The sequence below is a fragment of the Lates calcarifer genome, linkage group LG19, assembly GCF_001640805.2.
Source record: "Lates calcarifer isolate ASB-BC8 linkage group LG19, TLL_Latcal_v3, whole genome shotgun sequence".
Classification (NCBI taxonomy): Eukaryota; Metazoa; Chordata; class Actinopteri; family Centropomidae; genus Lates; species Lates calcarifer.
In genome coordinates, this window is record NC_066851.1 from 10,439,056 (window position 1) to 10,460,078 (window position 21,023).

Here is a 21,023-nt window from a genome sequence, read left to right on the forward strand (position 1 = left end):
ACTTCCAGTGCGTTGCAAAAGTATCACTTGGCACTCGGTTGCTACGTATCTTTTGAACTCATCGCAGTATTACAACATGTGAATATTAGTTCTCATGGAGGCATGACAGGCAGCATGAATGGCAGTTCCAGCCGCGCCTCTTGACCCAGATGAGTTGGAGAGGAGGCAGTGTTGGAGCGCAAACAGCACACAGTCAAGTGCTGTGAAAACACAAGCCAGGACCAAGAACTGGAGGACAGTCAAAAAGGCTACAAACCCTCTGATCTCCCAGCTTCTGCTGATGCTGTACATAAACCATGTTGTTAATAGAACCCGATGAGTTACACTGCCAAGCAAAACGCTAGGTGCGCTTTGAAGTTTTGATGAGAGTGCGTTGGGGAAGGGGGTGTTAGGTGGAGAAATTCTGTTAGGTGGCTTTTTTTTTTAAGTGCCAGGAAACCCCCAGAGCGGGGCACTTGGAAAACACCACTTCCCATCATCCTGGCAGTGACTGTGTTGTTTCTGTAAGTTGCCCACTGGGAAACAGGAGCCTCTTGGATGGACGGAGAAATTCTGGATTTATCTGATGATCCTGCTCACCCCAGGGCTGTGCTTACACACACACACACACACATGCACTGACCCAGATCCTCTAGAACTGTTTACATCTTAAACCATCTCCATAGCCCACTCAGCATGACGAGGCCAGAACAGTGTTTATGTAAAGCACTACACAGTAACGTATGGTCCACAGCTGATTCATTCACTAACAGTTCAGTCTCCGAGGTGCTTTCACTCTCTTTTGTCTCTATAAATATCCATATGAAATAAAGCATTTTTTTCAGCTAATGTATTTCAGACAGAGGACCTAGTTTTTCTGGGCTGAGGGTGCCAAGTAGGTTGGAAGGAGGGTCAGGATTGTGATATTAAATGGTTTTTCATGGGCCCTCTCAGCACTTAAAACTCAGCACAAGTCTACCTTGGCAAGGCTCATTTTTCATTTTGATTTGTTTGAGAATACCAAACTCCGAACCCACATCTAATGGCTTGGATTGTTGGCTTATGGCAGCTAATGCAGAAAATAGACTGATATGAAGAGCTTGTCTGGTTGCTGGATGGAGCCATTTGGCTTTGAACAGACTGTCTAAACAAGACAGTCTGACAGCAGGCAGAGGTGTCTGGCATGAGCATCCCAGTCTGGGTCACACCGCACAACTCGATAGCTCCCAGCTTTGCCACTTTGTCCAGTCACAGTTCTCTTTATGTTGGACTGGGCATGATCTCCGGAGTGACGAGTGGCAAACCTCTGGAACCATCAGTAGGTTTGCGACCAGTCAACACAAGAGTCGCTCTATCCTGCTAAAGAAAATCAAGTAATTATTCTTTTTATTTAAACAAAATGTTTAATGGTTCCATTTACCTCTTTCCAACACGGAGCGTCAGCCAAAAACCCTTATTACATAAGAACTGCACATAATTAGGGCAATTTGAAAGCTTCTTGGTAAATGGGAAACTAAATGATGGTCATCAAAGACCAAGTGTAAATCAAAGTTTACACACATTCATCTCATTCAGAGAAAGCGTTAAAGACTATTGTTCATTTCAAAGCTCACCCCTCAGATATGCAGATCATCAGTCTAACTGGAAGGAACAGCAGAAATGTTAAAAATTGTGCAAACAGCAGCTCAAACAATGAAAACTTTGTACAGCTCAACCACTGCAAACACTGCTGGCAACAAAGGAAGAGAAGATTTATGAGTGTATTTGGGACATGCACTTTTGCAGTCAGAGAAGGAGCAACAAGAGCAAAGCACCGTGTGAGGGGTACAAACAGTTTTTGGATACAACAAAGCTCACTGGCCCTATTCCAAAGCTTTTAAGTGTTCCCTACCAAGTGGCAAAGCAACAGTTACGAGATTTAGACTCAGACGGTTTGTGATGAAACAAATAAACCATGCAGCCTAATGAGTTTGCTCAGAGGAGGCACTGTTAAACTGGGAAACACCTCAAAATGGACAGAGATCGTGTATCTTCCTGCTCTAGATTTTAAATTTGAGAATGTCAAGAGAGCGATGTTTTTCTGCTAAAGGCTTTGCAACAGATGGTGCTCCACATTTCACAGACTAAAGCTTGCAGACGAGGAAGGAGAGTGCAGACTGTTGAAACTAGTCCCAGGAGGTGTTATTCAAGAACATTAGCAAAGACATACACACTTGACTCTTGTTCATGTTTTGCTATTCAAAGCCCAATAGTGTTATGAATCTCTGTGACGTCCAAAACATTAACTACGATGTAGCTAAGAAAAGGAAAACATTCCAGATTATACAGATACTATCATAGGTTGGCTAGGATCCCTGCTCCAAGTATGACTTGTTTGCTTCAGAATTTGCTTCAGCAAAAAAAGTCAGCTTTTATATCTGATATTTGATAAGAAATGAATTACTAATTGGACATTTTAGGTCTTTTTTTTTTTTTAACTTGAGGTGTTTGATCTAGCTTTCAGGACTCACAGGCAAAGCAGGGAAAATTTGAATTCAGAATTGGGTCTGTCTTAACAACCTTGATGTATTTTAGGAGGTGAAAGACGTCTGTGCGGGTTGAGAAAGAATTAATCCTTTCTTAGCCACCCAGTTAGTGCACCAAGCCATCTGTACCACCAGTGGTCAAACCCCACTGTGGTCAAACATCTCATTCCTAAGACTTTATGCAGAACGCCCTCATCCATTCATCATTCACCACCAAGGTCCCTGTGTGTTTCTTTCAATAAAATCCTGAGGTTTGATCCTTAGCATGCACCAATAAATATAATATCCAACCCCATTTTCTCTATATTGTTGTTGTGTGCTCCTCGTAGCAACAAAGTCATGCAATGGCTTAGTGGTAAAGTTTGTGTTCATTGGAAATTCAAAAATAACTCAACACTAGCGTCTGTCACATTAAAGTCTCACCCTAAATTACAGCTTTTAGTGGATGTTTAATCTTTGGTAATAAATGTTTTAACCTCCAGAGTTTTAGCTTTTATCACAGTTTGTTTTGCACGATAATCATGAAGCTTGCATGTCAGCTTCGCATAACACAGTTAAAACTGCAAAGCTCTTGATTGCTGAACATGATTTTACAGGAATAGTTTGATATTTGTATAGATTATTATTATTATTATTATTATTAGATTATTTGTTTTCTTAGCGAGAGTTAGCCGAGAAGAATGATACCATTCACATTTATTTACAGTGAATAAGTAAATATGAAGTTAAAGTCAGTTAGCTTAGCTTAGCATAAAGACTGGGAACAGGGAGAAACAGGCTAGCCTGGCTAGCAGCACCTCTATAGCTCACTAACTATCTGACACATTAAATCGATGCTTATTTAATCAGTACAAGAGTGAAAATGTTGTAATCTTACATGTCAGACTATTTCTCAGCCGGGACTGATAACTTTCTGGAGTCCCTGCTGGTTATTTGGCAAGAAATATTCAAGCACATAACTGCTTTTTTACACTATGTTTTTGTTGCAGATTAAACAAACAAGATATAATGTGCACATTAGTAAGCTTCAGAGCTAGTATATGAGCTGTTTCCCCCATTTTACTCTGTGCTAAGCTCTGCTAACCAACTGCTGCCTGGTGCTATCACTCCCCTCATCTAACTCCTGGCGAGAAAGCATATAGGCATATTTCCCAAAGATGTTGAACTATTCCTTTTAAGCTTGCTTTATACTATACCACTGGTTAGATTTCAGAGGAAAAAAAATCAATGTGCCAAACAGTAGAGCACTCAATTTACGTAGAAGTGTAGAACCTAAATTATGATTACACATGAGAGAGAGGATAATAGCAGAAAAAATTACTGTAAGGCTGGCAATCGAACACCACCAGAAAAGCAGCAGTGAATGGGTGAAATGAAAAAATGTGTCTAGGCAAAGCAACAACAAACGACAGATTTTACTCTTGGAAAAATGAATAATGAAGGTGTATTGCCAGAATAGTCAGCATACAGGGGAAAAAAACAGAATGATGAAATTTTGACTGAATGCTCCTTGGAAATTTAATTTAATGTTGCCAGTAGTGCCAGTAGTCCAATATATGTCCCATGCTATAAACAGGGAATAACAGGAAAACACCTAGTCACAGAAACATGTGCAGCGTTTTAACGATAAGCTCCTTTCTCCTGAAACAAGTTCTTCATACGTGGCTGCGCAAGGCCAAACATCAGTGAGCAATTAAGGCCCAGTCTTTCTTTGATAAAATCTCTAGTCATTATGACTTGGATAATTGTGGGCCCTGGCAGAATATTTCCCCTTGTGAAAATCTGGGTGTGTCTGAGGGCTTATCGCACCAGCCACGGAGGCTGGATTAAATCATGTTCTCTCTGTCTGGACGGCCTTCCAGGAATCCCGCTAGTAGCAGCCAGGGCCTGGGTGAAATGAATTACAATGGGGTTGGATTGATTCAGAAAGCCTTTTTTTTCTCCCCCAGGGGACGAGGCTTATATTAGTGCAACAACTGGGGCTAGCGCACAATGGAAAGCAGAGAAGTTTCTTGAGAAATTTATTTAGCAAAAGACTGTTATTTGGATCAGCAAAAGTGCTACACAGACAAATGAAGAGATGAAGTTCCACTTAATTTTATAGGTATTACTTCCCCCACTGCCAGCATGAAAATAGATTTTCTGTGAATTTGACCTCATTGAGGTTTTCAGACACTACATGATCAAAACATATGACTACTGCTTGTCTATTCAATCACAGGCCAAAAACTGTGAAATAACCAGTTCCCCTTTTTATCTCCAGGGGGGCAGCAGCAGTGGCAACCTGTCTGTTTTCACCTCAGCATTTTTAAAGTGAGGTTTTCAAGCCATAAGAAATCCAGAAGGGCCTGATTGTGGATGGAAGCGAAGCAGTGTGGTTGCTGTGGTTCAGGGGCCAGAATCAAAATGCCTGGAGACATGGGGAGCTGAGAGGTCATTCAATACTCTCCAGTTTATTGTAGTTGCTCTGATCATTCACTTAGTAAAATGCCGCAAGACAGGTCAGCAGGAAGAGCCATTACAAAGTGCTGACTGAGACTATGCCTACACTGGTCAGTGTCATATGTCAGACTGCTTTGACTATAAGCCAAAGAGGGTTTCCAATAAGAGAGGTGATTGAGGGAATTTTTGAACAGACCTGTAACATTGGTTTGAGGAACAATAAAAACTTTAGCAGAGGCTCACAGAGAACACAGGGGGGGGGGGGATGCAGACAGAGAGGCCAACATAAAGTGGAGTTTTGATGTCTGGATATAAAAGAAAAAAAATGGGAATTTGAGTACGCTAAGTGTATGTTTGCCCCCTTTTAGACGTCTGCTCCGCAGCTTGGCCCCACAGGAACCCTACATCCTGACATCTGAATGGATTAACTGGTCCCATGCACAGCCATACTGCTAATTCATGCTTTCAACACCGAGCCCCATATCTGGGAGATGAGCCTGATTGATGCTGTCTCCATCTGCCTCAGCTCCGGAGCTGGAGGCTGGAGTGCATTCTGGGATAGGCACCCCCTCTTCCTATAACTGCTGTACAGTATTTGTCCCTCCGACAGCTGCATCTGCACAGGCTCGCTTGATGAGAAGGATTTGGCTGCGGACGCCGGGCCCGCTGGCACTGCAGCACAGAGAGTGTGTTTCGGATGGGGCTTCGGGAGAGTTGCGATGGAGAGAGAGAAAGACATATCTGTCCCACGCTGAGCGCTGAGTTCTCTATGGTCCTTTGTTCCCTCTGGCCTAGCAGGAAGCCAAACACTCATGGGACTCGTTTGGCTGTGTGTTTGTAGAAAGAAACACACCAACTCTTCCTGGCCTGGCCTGTCCAATATTATGTTTAGCTTTCTCACATTTGAAAATCTACAGTACATTTAGACACACACTTTAACAACATTTGCTGAATCAATCTTTGTCAATTTCTCCCGTCATGTTTCGTCTTCTCGCCCCTCCATGTGGAGAGTTCACCTGAGGACACGGTGGCCTCCACAGCTGACTCTGCACTCTGCCATGTTGACATTACAGCAGCAGAGGTACATAATGCCCCCTCCAACATCACAAAACCATGGCAGAGGATGTCCAGCCATGCTCCGGAAAGCCCTATCCCATTCATATCACAAGTGAAAATGCTCATCAGGGACCAGGGTCGGGGCAAAGGTCAAGTTTGTAGCACCAGCACAGCACAAAACAAACACGGCTGCGATGCACAAGCAGAAAGCCAGTTAACCTGACCCTCGTTCAAGTTCGTTCCCAGGCTACCCACGCAGCGATACAAATCACAGCTCTGGACACGTGGTCGTATGCCTGGTTTAGAACAGAGAGAAAGCCCTATTCATGTGAGATCAACACATACAACCTGTGGGAATTACCCTGCACTTTACCCCACAGCTCTAGTTTAGCTCCCCATTCGCAGGCCTCCTCTGTTTTGGCAGCAGACAAAAAGGGAGACATGAAGATGATTCTGTACACGTCCTCTTTTGAGTAGCAAAACAGACTGCCAGGTGGTACAGTAGGAAAACTTTCCCAGGCTGAATGTTTAGATATATATTTTAGTTTTAAGAACGCCCATATCTGATCAAAGTCAAAGGCATCAAGAGTATTATGAGATGGAAAGCTACTGTGGGATTTGGGCTACTCTTTTAATTTATTATCCTCTCAACTGAGTTATGAGAATCTTGTTGAGTGAATTTCCACTCCCGCCTTTCAACATTCATGATCATATTTTATTCAAGCTCTGCATTGCTGTTGCGCCTGATACCCCAAATTCTTCAACGATCGTTACAACTAAGAACGCCGTAGATGATGGTAAAACAACATTTGGATACAGGTGCTGAGGTCACCTCGAGGATTTTGACAGAGACTCCCGTCGGCGCTGGCGGTGTGGTTTGTCTGGAGTGGGAGTGAAAGCAAGCAGTGATCCATGATTAACATGGAGAACTCCCACTATGACCACAGTTTCCTCTGAGAAACAGCTGTGTGGCTATGTGCAAAGCCTTGAGTCAACAAGCCGCATAACCGCCAGTCCTATTAGTCACCAGGCAAGCGGTGGGGCTGATATAAGCATAACAGTTAATGCAGAGAAAGCCCTATGTATCACCCACTTGAGGGTCTTTTGCTCATGTTACTGGGTGTTTTTATTTTTCTTCAACATCTCTGTATTTACAGGGTGTGACCAAATTTGTAATCATCCCAAATGATTACAAATTTGTAATCATCCCAAATTACAAATGTAAAATTGTACAGAGCAGTTATTTTCAGTAATGGGCCAAAGAAACCGATGCATTGAAATTAAGTTTGAAACATTTTAAATAATGAACCAGTGGTGATTAATAAGGATACACTGATTCCAGCAACGATTCGGATATCTGCCAGTTCCAACTACCTTACTGCAAGTAAACTTTTTAAAAATACACTGTCCCACCCATGGGATCCTTTGACCTTTGTAGCACCACTTTAGGTGTATTTTGGTCAAGACTCAATCTTCACACAGCGTTAATAAATTATCCATTGTTTCAAAGCTCTTTGTTCCTGATTTTATCTTCGTAAATCATTTTAGGATCCACACATCACTGCAACAGCTGTTGACACAGAACTGGTTCAGACATGTCCTGTGGCTCTTAAGTGTTTTCCCCACAGAAGGTGCTATTACAGGCCTTATATTCTCCTTTTATGCCAACAACAAACAAACAAAGAAACAAAATCCTACATTTCTACCATGTTTGGGTCTCTGTAACTTTTCAACTTAGGATCTAGGATTTTGACTTGACTTGACTGGGTTAAAGAACAGTAACCTTTTTATTTTGGAAACATTTTTTAAGGCTTGTTAAAAAAGGGTGGGGAGGTATCTGGTAACAGGTTAACACAAGGCCAGGGATTACTGCAGCACTTAAACCTCAGCTGGCGGCCCACTGTGAGTGAATGAATGTAAATGCCAGTAGAAACACTGAGACTAAACAATGCCTGTTCCATGATGCACTGATAGAGGAGTTCAGTTCATCGTTTAGTCATCGGATGTACTGTTTGTTTAAAGTCTAGTTCAAAGACAATGATAACTTGAACTGTATGCAGTATCACTGTACAGCTTTGTTATCCAGGTGGGTGCTGCCAGCTGTCCTGGCTCTGATTATGTAACAGAGACCAGAGAGAGATGACCTTTGGTGGGATGACCTGCACACTGCGCGCACATCCTGCTCTGCCCTGCTTTGTTTCCTGCAGAGGACTGATGTAAGAGAATGGCAGGGGTGTGACGTTGATACGAGGGACTCATAGGAGCTAGTGAATATGTCCTCTATGTGTTATCACAGTTCCAGCTCAGCCAGGAGTGTTCACCACTGGCCCTGACCTTCACACTAGGCACTGACGGACCAGCTGTGATTTACAGGATCTTGTGCTGACAGGGACGAGGCGACGGGCCTTTCACTGCTGCTGAGTACAGCGCTCACAGGAAACGCTGGGTTACAGTGAAACACGTTTGTTCCACAGCACAGGTCAGAGGAGGAAGTAGTTATTTATTTGCCAGCTGCATATAGGATAAACCTATTTTAAATTTTACAGATTTAGTCCCAGAGAACAGGCAGCTGGGACTTTTGGGACACCGTTGAAAGGGTCAGAGGAAAGGTGGAAGACTGGAGACAGGAATACCAGAAGAGGGAGTAGGGTATGGAGTTTTGTTCACATGTCTCACAATTTACACTGAACAGGAGGCTCCTCATATGTTTTGTCCATCCAAGATTTTTACCCAAAGCTGTCACTGATAAATGTGCTGGACTCATTCACTAGGACTATTCACGAAACAGTTTAATCTTTAAAATAACATTTCACAGTGGAGGTGTGCCTGGACAGGGCTGACAACATGTCTGTAATAATTAGATTTGACAGAGAGAATTTCCAGCTTAAACAAGCTAGACTATTGAATGGACACATTTGTTACTATAGATATGACCAATAGAGTTAGAGCAAAGATCATAAAGGTGTCTTCAGAGCATATGCAGTGAATTGGGCACAAATGCTAATTTGCCCAGGCTGGTGCCAGCTGAGGCAAAGATGCATCTTTGCAAGCAGAGAATGTTTCAACTTAAGTGAAATTTTCACATGCACACACACTTAACCACACACACTATACATGTGCATGGTTGGTAAGTGCATTCCAGTATGTTCATTGTTTGATTTATACTGGCTCAGTTTTTGGAAACAGCAAAACGAAAATAATACAGCTGGTAGTCTAGGCCTATACAGCTGATATACAATGTATTCAGTTTAATTTAAGTTCTGAGAGAAACTTGTTTCATGTTTTGGAGGGGATACATCTATTATAAAAAATACATGGTTATTTGTCAGCTTTTTGAGACAACCCCAAACTCAAAGTTTTCTTGCTAAAGTCTCTTACTCAGTGAGCTAAGCCCCTCATGTCTACCCCATAATTTGAAAACTGATTATGTTGGAAGCTAGCTTATTACTAACATCTGTACAGTTTGGAGCGAATAAACATAAAACAGTTCAATCAGTCAAATTTGCGCTAAAGATCCAAGCACATTTAGCTTTGCATTCAGTCTGAAAAAAAGGTTTGTTTTGAGGAAATTGCACATTGAGACTCTGAGGGAAACTCCTAGCTTAGCTGCTAACTGGACAGGATATCTCCAGAGCATGGAAATGTTTGACTCTGATGACCATGTCCATTTTAGAAGCATGATTTCCACATTTTGGTAAGGCACTTTATACCCTAAAATTCCAAAATCCTTTGGTAGGCTATTGGATAAGTGCAAATAAAATACAAAGGAAGTCTGCAATAAATTGATGCATGCAAATGTTGCTCAAGTCAGTAATTTCCGTAATTTAAAACACCTACTGTTAAAGTCATGCCAAAGAAAACACAGCTACTTCAATCAAGTGTTTAATGATTCTTTTGCTGGTAACCATGGAGAGCAGCAGGAAAATGTTGAAATCCTGGTTATATTGAGTGAATAAAGACCACTTACTCTCTACAAGAGTAACCAGACTGCACAAGTTTAGTTGCTCAATACCTAATCAAAAGAGTCTGTGTCTGGCCACACGATTTTAAGTGCTGGCCTGCTGAAAATTAAGTTAAGCATCATCTTCACTGAGATGTTGACAAACCTCTTAAAATCAACCACAGACACTACGTTCCCTGTTTGTCGCCTGCTGACGTGCGTGCAGTGAGGTTTCATAACTGTGAACCAGAGCTGACCGGACAGTGAGGAGTGAAGCCAAGCAGCAGGTATGGACAGCAAAAAGCTGAACTGATTCTAGACTTTAATCTGGACGGCCACTTTCCCCAGTTCAGCTGAACAAATTGCTTTCTCTGATTGATGCGTTCTCTTATTATCATTCCTTTTGTTCTGTCCCTCCTTGTCTGTCTCATTCCTTCTCAAACTATTTCTTGTTCTTGGCGCCGCTTGACAGGCTGGGTCAGTATCAGGGTGCTTCTGACATAACAAGCTAAGCCCGCTCCAAGAAAGACATATATAGTATCTCACACCTTCTCTAGTAGGAAAAAATGAAAGGGGACTGGCTGGATGCCTGCATGTACGGGAATGGCCTTTGCTCCCTCAAGCAGGGGGCAAGACGAGCACGATCTATCTGAGCCTAAGCGTCTGTCCTCCCCACTACTCTCCTTACTACTTAATTGAGCCTTGGCACTGGCCTTGTCTCTCTATCTGACTCTCACTCTCTGTGACCTCACATTGCTCGTGCTTTCCTGGCTTTGGAAACAGTGGAACCTCAGCCTGATATATGAAACCAAGACTTGCATCCACCACTTCTCCAGGGGGAACACTGTTCCACCCCTAAAAGATCATTCTGGGCCGAGAGAATGCAGAACATTTGCAGTAGATCACGAGGGCTGAGCTTTAAATGTGCATTACACAAGCACTCAAATAGCTTCCTGGAAGTACCAATGAAAGAGAAGTCAAGTATTCAAATAATTCTTTGACAAATGTATAAAGTGAAGACATTTTACAATTTTTGGCAGAAGCTTTTATTCTATCCTGAAAATTGCAGGAAAATCTGTCAGTTACAACAACTAGTAATTGGATTAGTCTGAGCTGCGTGCTTGGAAATCTTGGAAAATATCTCATCTTGAACTTAACAGCACCTCTTACGAGCAGTTAGTCAGCTCGGTTAGTCAGCTTCAGTAGAAACATGACGATGAAAACAGTCATAGTAGGAGCATTTGTGACTCAGGAACACTGTCTGCTTCCTGCAGTGTTGAACCTGCAGCCTCGTCTCTTTCTATTTGTCCCAGATCTGTGACTCAGGACGCAAAAATGTACTGTGAGTCAAGAACAAAGAAAACATATGCATAGCAACTGTGCACTCTACAGAGGTCTTGTATTGATCAGAAAACTTACTATGACTCCAAGATAATCGTTTTGGGAAGGAGGATGTATAAAAAACTCTTTTATGAACCATCTGCCAAAACATTTAGTTGAGTTTCACTGAGCTACCACAAACATGTGGATGGCTCAGCCAGCGTAATTCCATAACACCAACAAAAGCACAAAATGACACAAGACCCTCACAATTAGCAAGAGGAGCACCATAAATGTCAGATGTAATTGAGAATGTTTAAGTGGTTTGGTGGAGAGAAATTACCCAGATGACAAACTGGCTAAAAAGTGAATGATGACCTCAGTGCCCAAACAAATTATGGCACTTCAACCGACTGTGAGCGGATTAGAAAAGCACTGGGCCTGAGTCCAAAGTGGAGCACAATTTGACAAGATAAGTCTGAACCTGTAAGCAATAACCATCCATCAAAATATTCCCGGAAACAATTACTCCCTTTCAACATCCTTGATCAAGAATATGGTTCTAGCCATGGCAAAGTGATTAATCAAACCAAAAAGTTATTTCCAACAAGATTGGAACTAAAACAGTCAGACATTCAAGCCAAGAAACTATTAGGCCTGTCTGATTAGCAGTCTTTAGAGAATTTGCTGAATGCACTGAAAGAGGCCTTAGTCTGAGCAATTATTAGCTGGATACATTATAGTCACAGTTATTCCAATAAATCAAAGAACAAACTCAAACAGTCAAAGCCTAAAGAAAATATAATCTCACCGCTCCATTTTCATAGTAAATAGCATGGGTTAATACTTCTGTCTGGTAAATCATGTTATATTTTCCTATATTTTACAGATTTACCTTAATACATTTTCAAGCATGGCGGTAAATGGCAGCAAAAGCTTACTTGCTTTACTTAGAATTTGTTTAATTTAAAGTGTATTAAAGATTTAACATATGAACCCAGTCATCTGGTTTGATTTACTGCAATGATAAACACAACCAGTGTTGCATAATGAGCTACTGTTTGTTCAAGAGCCTTTAAATAATATCTAATAGCGCAGTGTGTCAATTTGTTTTCTGTGGGCCTGCTGGTGTGACAGTAATGGTGGCTAAAACAAATATCTCTCTGTATTAATACATGTTCACCACATTAAAAAAATAATTTTCATATGCTCTGGAAAAGCATCGCTATAAAAATAAGAATGAGCCTCCGTGTGAAAGTCAAGTCAAAACCACAAATGGTTTGCAGACAGTTATGAAACAAGAAGAATACATCTTTTGAATAAAATGAGTGAACTTAGTTTCCCATTAGTGACCTGGCTAACAAGCTCGCTAACGGAGAGTTAACACTAGCATTTGTTAACTGACAAGCTAGCTAATTCTGGCTTTTAATTCCTCGTTAATATCTCTTTACTGAACAAATATTATTAATAAAGGGTTAACTCTCAAATAAAGTACAATCATTAAGACAAAATACCAGGGGGGATTCAATGGCACAGTATGGAGAAAATAAAAAGAAGCTCAAAGAGCTATTGTGACTGACCAGTGGTAGTCAGTCAGAACTTGCTAGTGTTTTAGCAATTAGCTTGCCAACTACATTAGTTCAGCAACCACCCCTACAAGTAGCCCCTTTCTGGTATGGGCAGGCAATAGGATAGAGCTGATGGAAGACGTTTCTATTAAAATGTTTTGTTTTGTTTTGTTTTTTTTTTTTACCCAATTTTACCCATCCTTATAAGGCAAGACTGTGAGGCTCTTTCTGGCTATAATAAGAGGAGGCAGGGGAGCACAGCTGCGTCACTTACACAGTGTGGACAGGCTGTCTGGTGGTCGCAGGTCGTGGGGTCTGGACCTTGGTGGTATCGCTGGCCTGCCTTTCTGAGGGCCTTCTCCGCGGTTGGTCTCTCTGGAAGGGGTTGGTGCCGGGTTGAACACGCCTCAGGCCACCTCCGTCGCGGATGTACACCTGCTCGGGGGCCACCTCCTCACAGCGGGGCCCCTGGAAGCCTGAGCGACACACACAGGTATGTGGCCGACTGCAGGAGCCGCGGTTCTGGCAGGGGGGCTGGCAGTCAGCTGAAGAGAGAACACAGATGGAGATCAGGTTTTCAGCAGGTCATGTTAGAGCATGTGCCCCCCCTTGTATGAGGGAGCAGTAGCAAGAATGGCTTTCCCTGATCTCAACACGGGGGCTCACTTTAAATTGATTCAATCAAGGGGCCATTAGTTTCACTTCTCAGCCTTTTTGGTCCTTTTCATTCAGCGGAGAGCCTGGAGGGGCTGTCATGTTCAATTTCTCTTGAGTCTTTAACTGCCCTGTTTAGTCTAAATGTATATGATCACTTACATTAAATACTTATCCAATTTCTCGCTGATGTAAAGCCTATACTACAGGTTCATGGCTCAGTTTTGTGCCGCCAGCATTTCTATACGGAACCATTTCCTAAAAAATACCTTTCGTCACTGATCTAGAATTCAGTGTGTGCTTTCACTGTAACACGGCAGCTTAAAAGGTCATAAAAATAGGAGGTCATAAAAAAATGAGCGAATGGGAAAAACTGGTTTCTGAGGGCCAACTGAAAATAGCTGACACTTCATCAAAGAAAATGCCCGTGGAGCTGTATCTTTTATTTGAAAAACAAACTGAATCTGAAGGGGCTTACTGTACTCAAAAGATGAATGTGTGCATAATATTTATCAATAGTCTGCAAATACACAGCGCTGAGGTCATTTCATGGTCATGGAAAAATAATCTGTGTCACTCTACCAGGCCACCCCACACCCTCCCATCACACTCCAGATACTTGAAGCGCTGAAAGACCTGTGGCACGCAATTTAAAGTAAACAAGCTCTCGATCTTGTGACACAAATGTATGTAGTAGACGGCACTTGAGGATTTATACCATTGTCCTCAAACAGTAAATCAGGCCACTGGTCTGTGGTGGCTAAAGCAAACAGCGGCACTCTGTCAACAGGGCTATGGAATGCTATTGACACAGATGCTGTGGACACTGACAGATCACAGGCAGGAACGCTGCCACGGCTCTTGGCAGCGAGGAGCACTGGCAGTCGAAAAGGGCCCCACTGGGTGCGAACAGCGGCTCTACCTGCTGCACGCTTCCTGTTATTGCGATACTGCTCAAGACTACGGGGTCACTTAATGTTCCTTTAAGTCTTGAGCGAAAGCACAGCGGACCCCAGAAAATGAAGCTGCCTGAGGACAAGAGCTCAAAACTGAAGCTAAAGACGGAAACATGACAGCTCTTTGTAACAACTGCAGCGTCAAGATTTTTATTTCCATAGACATATTCCCACGCAGAGAGCCAAATTAAGCCCCTTTTGGTTTCCTTAGATCATGATGCATGTTAATTGACAGACCGCTGCATCACACATCATCAGCCTGTGGTACGATCAGAAAAACTAACAAATTGAGGATTAAATATCAGACAATCACCACTCTCTTCTGCTTTATGGTGAAACAAATTTTATTTAGACCAACTAATTCACTCAAGCATTTTGTTTTAACTACTCTGAGGAAAATGTAGACCCTTCTTTTTTTGATGAAGCATACACATTTGGAGAAATGTGGTTGTGGATTTGTATAACTTGGTACGTGATCCGAATTTTCCATCATGGGATAAAATAGGAATTGCCTGAGCTCTGTTTGGCAAGGAGTTAAATACATCATCTAACTAAAGGACGGGCTGGCTGGGTGCCATCGCCTCGTCCAGAGTCTGTTTAACCTCAAGTTTGGGGATAAAGCAGTGGATCAAATGGGCCACGGATTCCAGTGACATTATGCTGCAGGGGGAGAACTTGGTAATGTGTGAAACTGCATTCCTCAAATAAACCGTCTGAATTGAAATGAGAAACAGCACTGGGCAGAAAAATAACCCAATAAATGGGGGTTCATGGCTGGCTTGCGATGGGATATGTGTTCAATCGGGTGACGTGCGACCCGTTTTTAGCCGCTTGGGCGCAGAACTGACACCAGACAAACATGTCGCCCGCGCTGTCAATAGAGTGGACAGGTCAGTGACTCTGGGCCTGACATGCACCCCACATGAAGCCTCTTGCGTGGCTGTGGAGTACAGTGTCTGTGTGTTGTCTCTGGGCCCTGCCTCTGGGCTGTTGAGCACATTGTCGCAGTAATTGCTGTCGTGCAGATTTGTCTTGCACATCATTAAAACTAATTGCCTCGCATTCCACCCATTTCACAAATATGTGCAGCAATTATTACTTTGCGAGAATAATAATAAAATGAGAATCCGTCGGAAATAAAAGAGGAGAAATGGCAAACATTCCTGGCATTGCCACTTCAGCCTTAATTATGCCTGAGACAGACTGGCCAAGTTTTGGGAGATTGTGTCCAGATCCAGTCATCTGAAAAGAGGAGACTATTAGACTGTTGTTGGCAGCTCTGAACCCTCAAAACAAACATGCTGATCCAGACGAATCAGTAATAAAACACATTATTAATATGGAAGCAGCATTCTCTCCGGGCTTAGCTAAAATATCCTCAACTTCATATTTAAGTGAGTGGGATGTCTTCAAATCCTCTCAAACCTCTCGAGAACATTTAAGGAGGTCTTTACTGCCTGAGTAACATCTCTATGGTAAATGCAAATATCCCAATCTGCAAAATGTACTCACTCTGGTTTGAGGAAGCACAATAATATAAGATATCTTGGTTGGTGCTTAGGCGATCACACAGGAATTCTATACCTATATTAAAAGCAACCCGGGGGTCTTTATTGAGGAAAGAATTGTAACATAATTTCTCTAGTGGGTTACTGTTACCTGTTATAAGATTAGGTTTGCAAGTGCGTGTATATCCGATGAAAATTGCCATTCTTTCCCCCCTCCACTGGACTCTCTCATTTCCAACTTAGCACTCGTTTCCAGTCCATTACAATCCACCAGAGATTCAGCCTTTCCCTCTCTCTGACTCAAAGTAATACAACCCATCAAATCTTTATAGACCTTTCACTCAGCGAAGGGCAATTTGAAACCAATATCTGAGATAACTCAAACATGTCGAGAAATCTCCTCACTTTACATAGGTCAACAGCTCTACCAGAGGAAACCTGACGTTTCTGAAAATAATATTGATATTGAAAGCATAATCGCAATAATCTTAGGAAGGACTCCCTAGAGGCTGAGCGCCATTATGAGATTTAGAGGCTGGGAGCTGCTCCGGAGATTACGATTTAGTAGAATATGACAAAAGGCCTGACTGAAGGCTCTTTCAAAGCCTGAAAAAAGAGACAGGAAGCAAGGAAATAAGAAGGCTAGGTAAAATGGCATTAGAAATTATGGTTGGAGCAACTTACCTCTGATTGGCTTGATTTCGGAGTGACCATCTCTGACTGTATTCTAAAAGAGGGTAACAGTTTTAATACTGTAGGGAGAATGTGTGTGTGTGTGTTTGCATGCATGTGGATGCAATGCTTGAGAAAAGGCTAAAAGCCTTGAATATGCAGTTTAAAATAGATTCTAGAAATTGCTGAAACTTTGCACAAAACTGCACAATCACAGACAATAGTAAAACTCAATATGGAGTCTGGGAAACCTCCTGTGATGACAGCAGGAGCCTCTCTGTAGGAGTCACCACAGAACCTAACAGATCTCATGAAATGGGTCAAGTGTTTGAGATTGTGGGAGGCAGCAGGGAGAGACAAGCTTAAAAATTTGCCTCTCATCCAGACTCACTATCCACTGAAGAAGTAAGAATTGGTCTATTGAGCAGTTAATACAATTGCCTCTCAATGCTAATCATTTCAAGTGAATGTTAATCTCTTTACAACATGTGATTTCCACATGGTTGCCAGAGCAAGTGCTATCATTTCAGGCTTGCCAAACACTAACTTAGCTGTCTACAGCCATAGCATGCTGTTACTGTAACTCTGCATGCTTTCATTAAAAGTTCAGAATCAAACTTCTCTATTGTTCTAATCAGAAGCAGAAGGGAGGGAGCCTGACACTGTTTGACTGATCCTTTATTTTCTCTTTGTGGTAAATCTTACAAGGGTAATATTTCACCAAATGAAGGTGCCTGTGTCATAGATGCACATTTTTCAATCACAGTGTGGGTTTTTCGGTCCAATACAGTAGTTGGGAGCTTTTATTCTCCTAACCCACCTCAGCTCTGTGGGGGGATTTTGTTAACCTACATCTGACCCATGACACTGTGTACATTACTTTTAACCACGCTATATCATGCCTCCACCGCACCCCTCAAACTCCCACATTCAGCTTCTAATGAGCCACATGCTGGGGAGCTCTGTGGAGGATATCTGGATCTGGGGGTGTGCGCTCGCAACTTGTAAAGCTGACTCTGTGAGACGTGGTGTTCACCAAAAACCCACAAACCCCATCCTCCTGAGGGATCACATCCCAACAACTTCCATATGGTCTTTAAGCAGGAGGGTGCTATGATATATGGTTGGCTACGGGCTGCCCTAATAAGACTGTGGCCTCAGTGAGCGCGTGTGTGACTGAAGGAGAGGGGTGCTCCTTGTTAATGTTGCTCTGTAAGTCAATAAAGTCTCGCTTTTTTGGGGAGGGCTTTCTGCTGAGAGAGCATGTGTGCATCATGACGCCACTAAAAAAAAAAGAGAAGCAAGCAAGTGCTGTTGAGGAATGCTTTTCAGCTTTACAAGGCCAGGTTTGTGCTACTTCTCTCTTCATCACTTCCGTATTAGGAACAGCTCATGAACAATGACGTACAAATAAACAAAAAAAGAAAGTCTACAGGAAGATGTCTGGGTCCAGACACTGAGTAGTACCTCATTTCACCACACTTTAGTCTATGGTAGCAATTAGAAAAACATGTGGCACGGGAGGCCAAAACAAGACCCAACTGCAACCTACAAACAGACACACCAGCTGGAGTGGAGAAAGCTGCACTCCTGGTTTGGGGAGACAAACTGAGAGCGAGCTGTCCAGCGTCTGTGTTAATGATGGGTTTTGGGACGATGGGGTGTGTATTGATTACAGGATCTGTCTAATGGGCCATAACTCTCTACAGGGCTGCCAAGGGAGAGTTATGCCCCTGAACTGCGAACTGCGCAACCCCCACAGATCTACACACATACACACACATGCACGACATAATAAAGCGGAGGAGGGCTCTGTGGCTGTCTGTGTTGCAGTAATTTCAACCCCGGCTCAGTGACGTGACTAGAAACACCAACATCTTAAAAACCTCCTCCTGTTCTTGTAAAATAGAGGGCGCTGCTCAGGAGGCTTGGTTCTCATCTGTTTTTTTTTTTTTGTTTTTTTTTCAACATTTGGGAAAATGAAGTTTCTTTCTTCTTTGTTTTTTGTATTTGGAATACCTCAATGCCGCAGTATAATTACTAATGTAAGGAGATATTACTCTCGCTCATCATAACATTAATTTTCATCAAGAAGCTGAAGCTAAGCTCTCAGCTTTGCTGCTGCCTAGAATATGTTGTAGATTAAAAACTGTGCACAGGATACTGACTCATTATACCTACAGTAACTCTGCTTAAAAACGACATTTAGCAGGAAAGTCCTGGCGACTCAGTGGATCATGGTGCCCAGTGTCTCATGTGCTTGGCTCTGACACATGACCTCAAGCTCCATGTACTATCCCATGAAGTGTATGTGCCATATGCCATAAGGTGCAGTTCAAACACTGGTTATGCACAATAAATCTCTTCAATAAATCGCTTGTGTAGATTTTGTGTGTTTTTGTCTGAATACAGAGAACAAATTTATAAGATTTGAATATTCTGCTGTGTGTCACAAATAGGAAACCAAGCCCACATGTATCTCTTAGGGTGAAGATGGTGAACCTGGGTTTTTGGTGCTGTTTTAGAGGTCAGAAACACTCACACATGTATGTCCTTGATACTTTACCAGCTGCCTCACACATGTTGAGACAAAAGTAGAGCATCAAACGTGTTTCATGCTCAAGATCAGGTTCAAATCTAAGGAGTAACTCTGATAAATAACTTGACAAATAATGTAAAACGGTTGTTTTTGTCCTGCTAGTATCACATTATTTCATTAATTAATTCGCATGAAACCCACATTGCGATGGCGTTGACATCCATGAAAATCTCATTTCCTCTTTTGGACTTTAAATGAGCTCTCGCTAAATCCAATCAACCAATGTTATGGGCGTAGAATGAGGTAACCATAAAAATGTTGAACAGCTGAGCCTTTAACATGACTTACATGGCTCTCAATGTGTTCACGCTACAGGGCTTTAAACTTGTTCAAACTGCACTGAGGACATGATGGAATAAGAGAAACATGCTACATTTTATATTTTTTTGTTTAGACAGAGAGGAAGAGTTGTGATGGCAGAGGTAAGCAAGACAGTAGAGAAAGAGTTTCTGCTTGAGGAGTTATTTTAGGGTTGGGATGGGGCCCTGAGCGGCACAGCAGGCCAAAGAAAGCTGGAAGGCAATCAAAAAGAAACTCCTCTCTACCGCGTTTCACTCTGTCAATCACCAACTGCTTAAGAGACTGAAAACAACTTTATTCCTCCACGTGAATGATGCACCTTTCATCTGCACTCTGTAAGACAGCAACGGGTTTAAATCAAGGGCCATCTGTGTGCTCTTTTTTTTGTGGGGGGTTGTGCTCTCAGTTTTGGATATACTTGCAGCATGTTGCCATATGTAGCACATGCTTTTGCCAAAACACTGTGATGTATAGTCTGGTGAAATGGATTCCACTGCAGGATCTATAAGCTGGCGCTTTGGGGAGCACTATGAGCTCAAGTAAAACGTAAAGCCAGTTCCTGTCTGTGCTGCAGGGAGTCTTTCGCCCGTCTTTCCCTGAGCTGAAGTATTCTTTATTGTCCTATACATTCACTCTGTGTGTGGTAAAACATGCCATTAATCCAATTACTAGAACAGCCATGTCAACTAGAGAAGCCAGGGCAACACGACATAACTCAGACGCACAGTGACCCTGCCAGAGGTACGCCAACACCTAGCGCTCCTTTTTAGCCATGCTAGCAGGAATTTTTGTCCACCACTTTGGTCTAGAATGAAATATCTCTACAACTATTGAATAACTTGCTATGAAATGTTCTACAGACATTTGTGGTCCGCAGGGGATGAATGCTTAAGGCATTTTCGCTAGCAGTATCGTGAGGGTGGCATTTCTGATTTTTAGTTACATAACTATTGGAGGTATTTCCATGTAATTTGGTACACACTTTTATGTTCCCCTCAGGATGAACAGTAATAACTTAGGTGATCCCTTAACTTTTCCTCTATTGCCACCATCTGGTCAAAATTTCAATTTGCCAAATACTTTGGATTATGAGCAAATACCTAACTAATGACATCCCACCCAGCCTCAGCTGGACTTTCTGTTTGGTACCAGATAGGAAATATTACCATGCTAACATGCTAAACTGAGATGGTGAACATAGTTTAAACATAATACCTGTTAATCATCAGCATGTTTACAGCACTGTGTGCATGCTCAGCAGTGCTATGTAAGCAGTAAGTACAGCCTTACAGAGTTAATAGAATGGCTACAAACTCTTAATCTTGTTTTAAGACTAGCAGGTATACACAACTCCCACTTTACCTAAGAGCTCATTTAGCTCAGGCTTAACAGTGTGTTTCCTACCTGGTAACCTATCCAAGACTCCATTCACAGCCAGGTTTGAGTGAAAGCCACATTCAAGAGTGCAAAGATAAGAGTGAAGCCTCTGACAGCAGATACAAAA

General features: G+C 42.3%; 1 protein-coding gene across 3 annotated transcripts in view; it reads right to left on the minus strand.

Moving 5' to 3' along the window:
* LOC108892547 (latent-transforming growth factor beta-binding protein 2) overlaps positions 1-21,023 on the minus strand; it is an 80,742-nt gene that overhangs the window by 52,816 nt on the left and 6,903 nt on the right. For all 3 annotated transcript variants that reach the window (XM_018690167.2, XM_051078157.1, XM_018690165.2), the window contains exon 3: positions 13,105-13,375. In XM_018690167.2, coding sequence (XP_018545683.1) covers positions 13,105-13,375 — 271 coding nt within the window. The remainder of the gene's footprint in view (positions 1-13,104; positions 13,376-21,023) is intronic.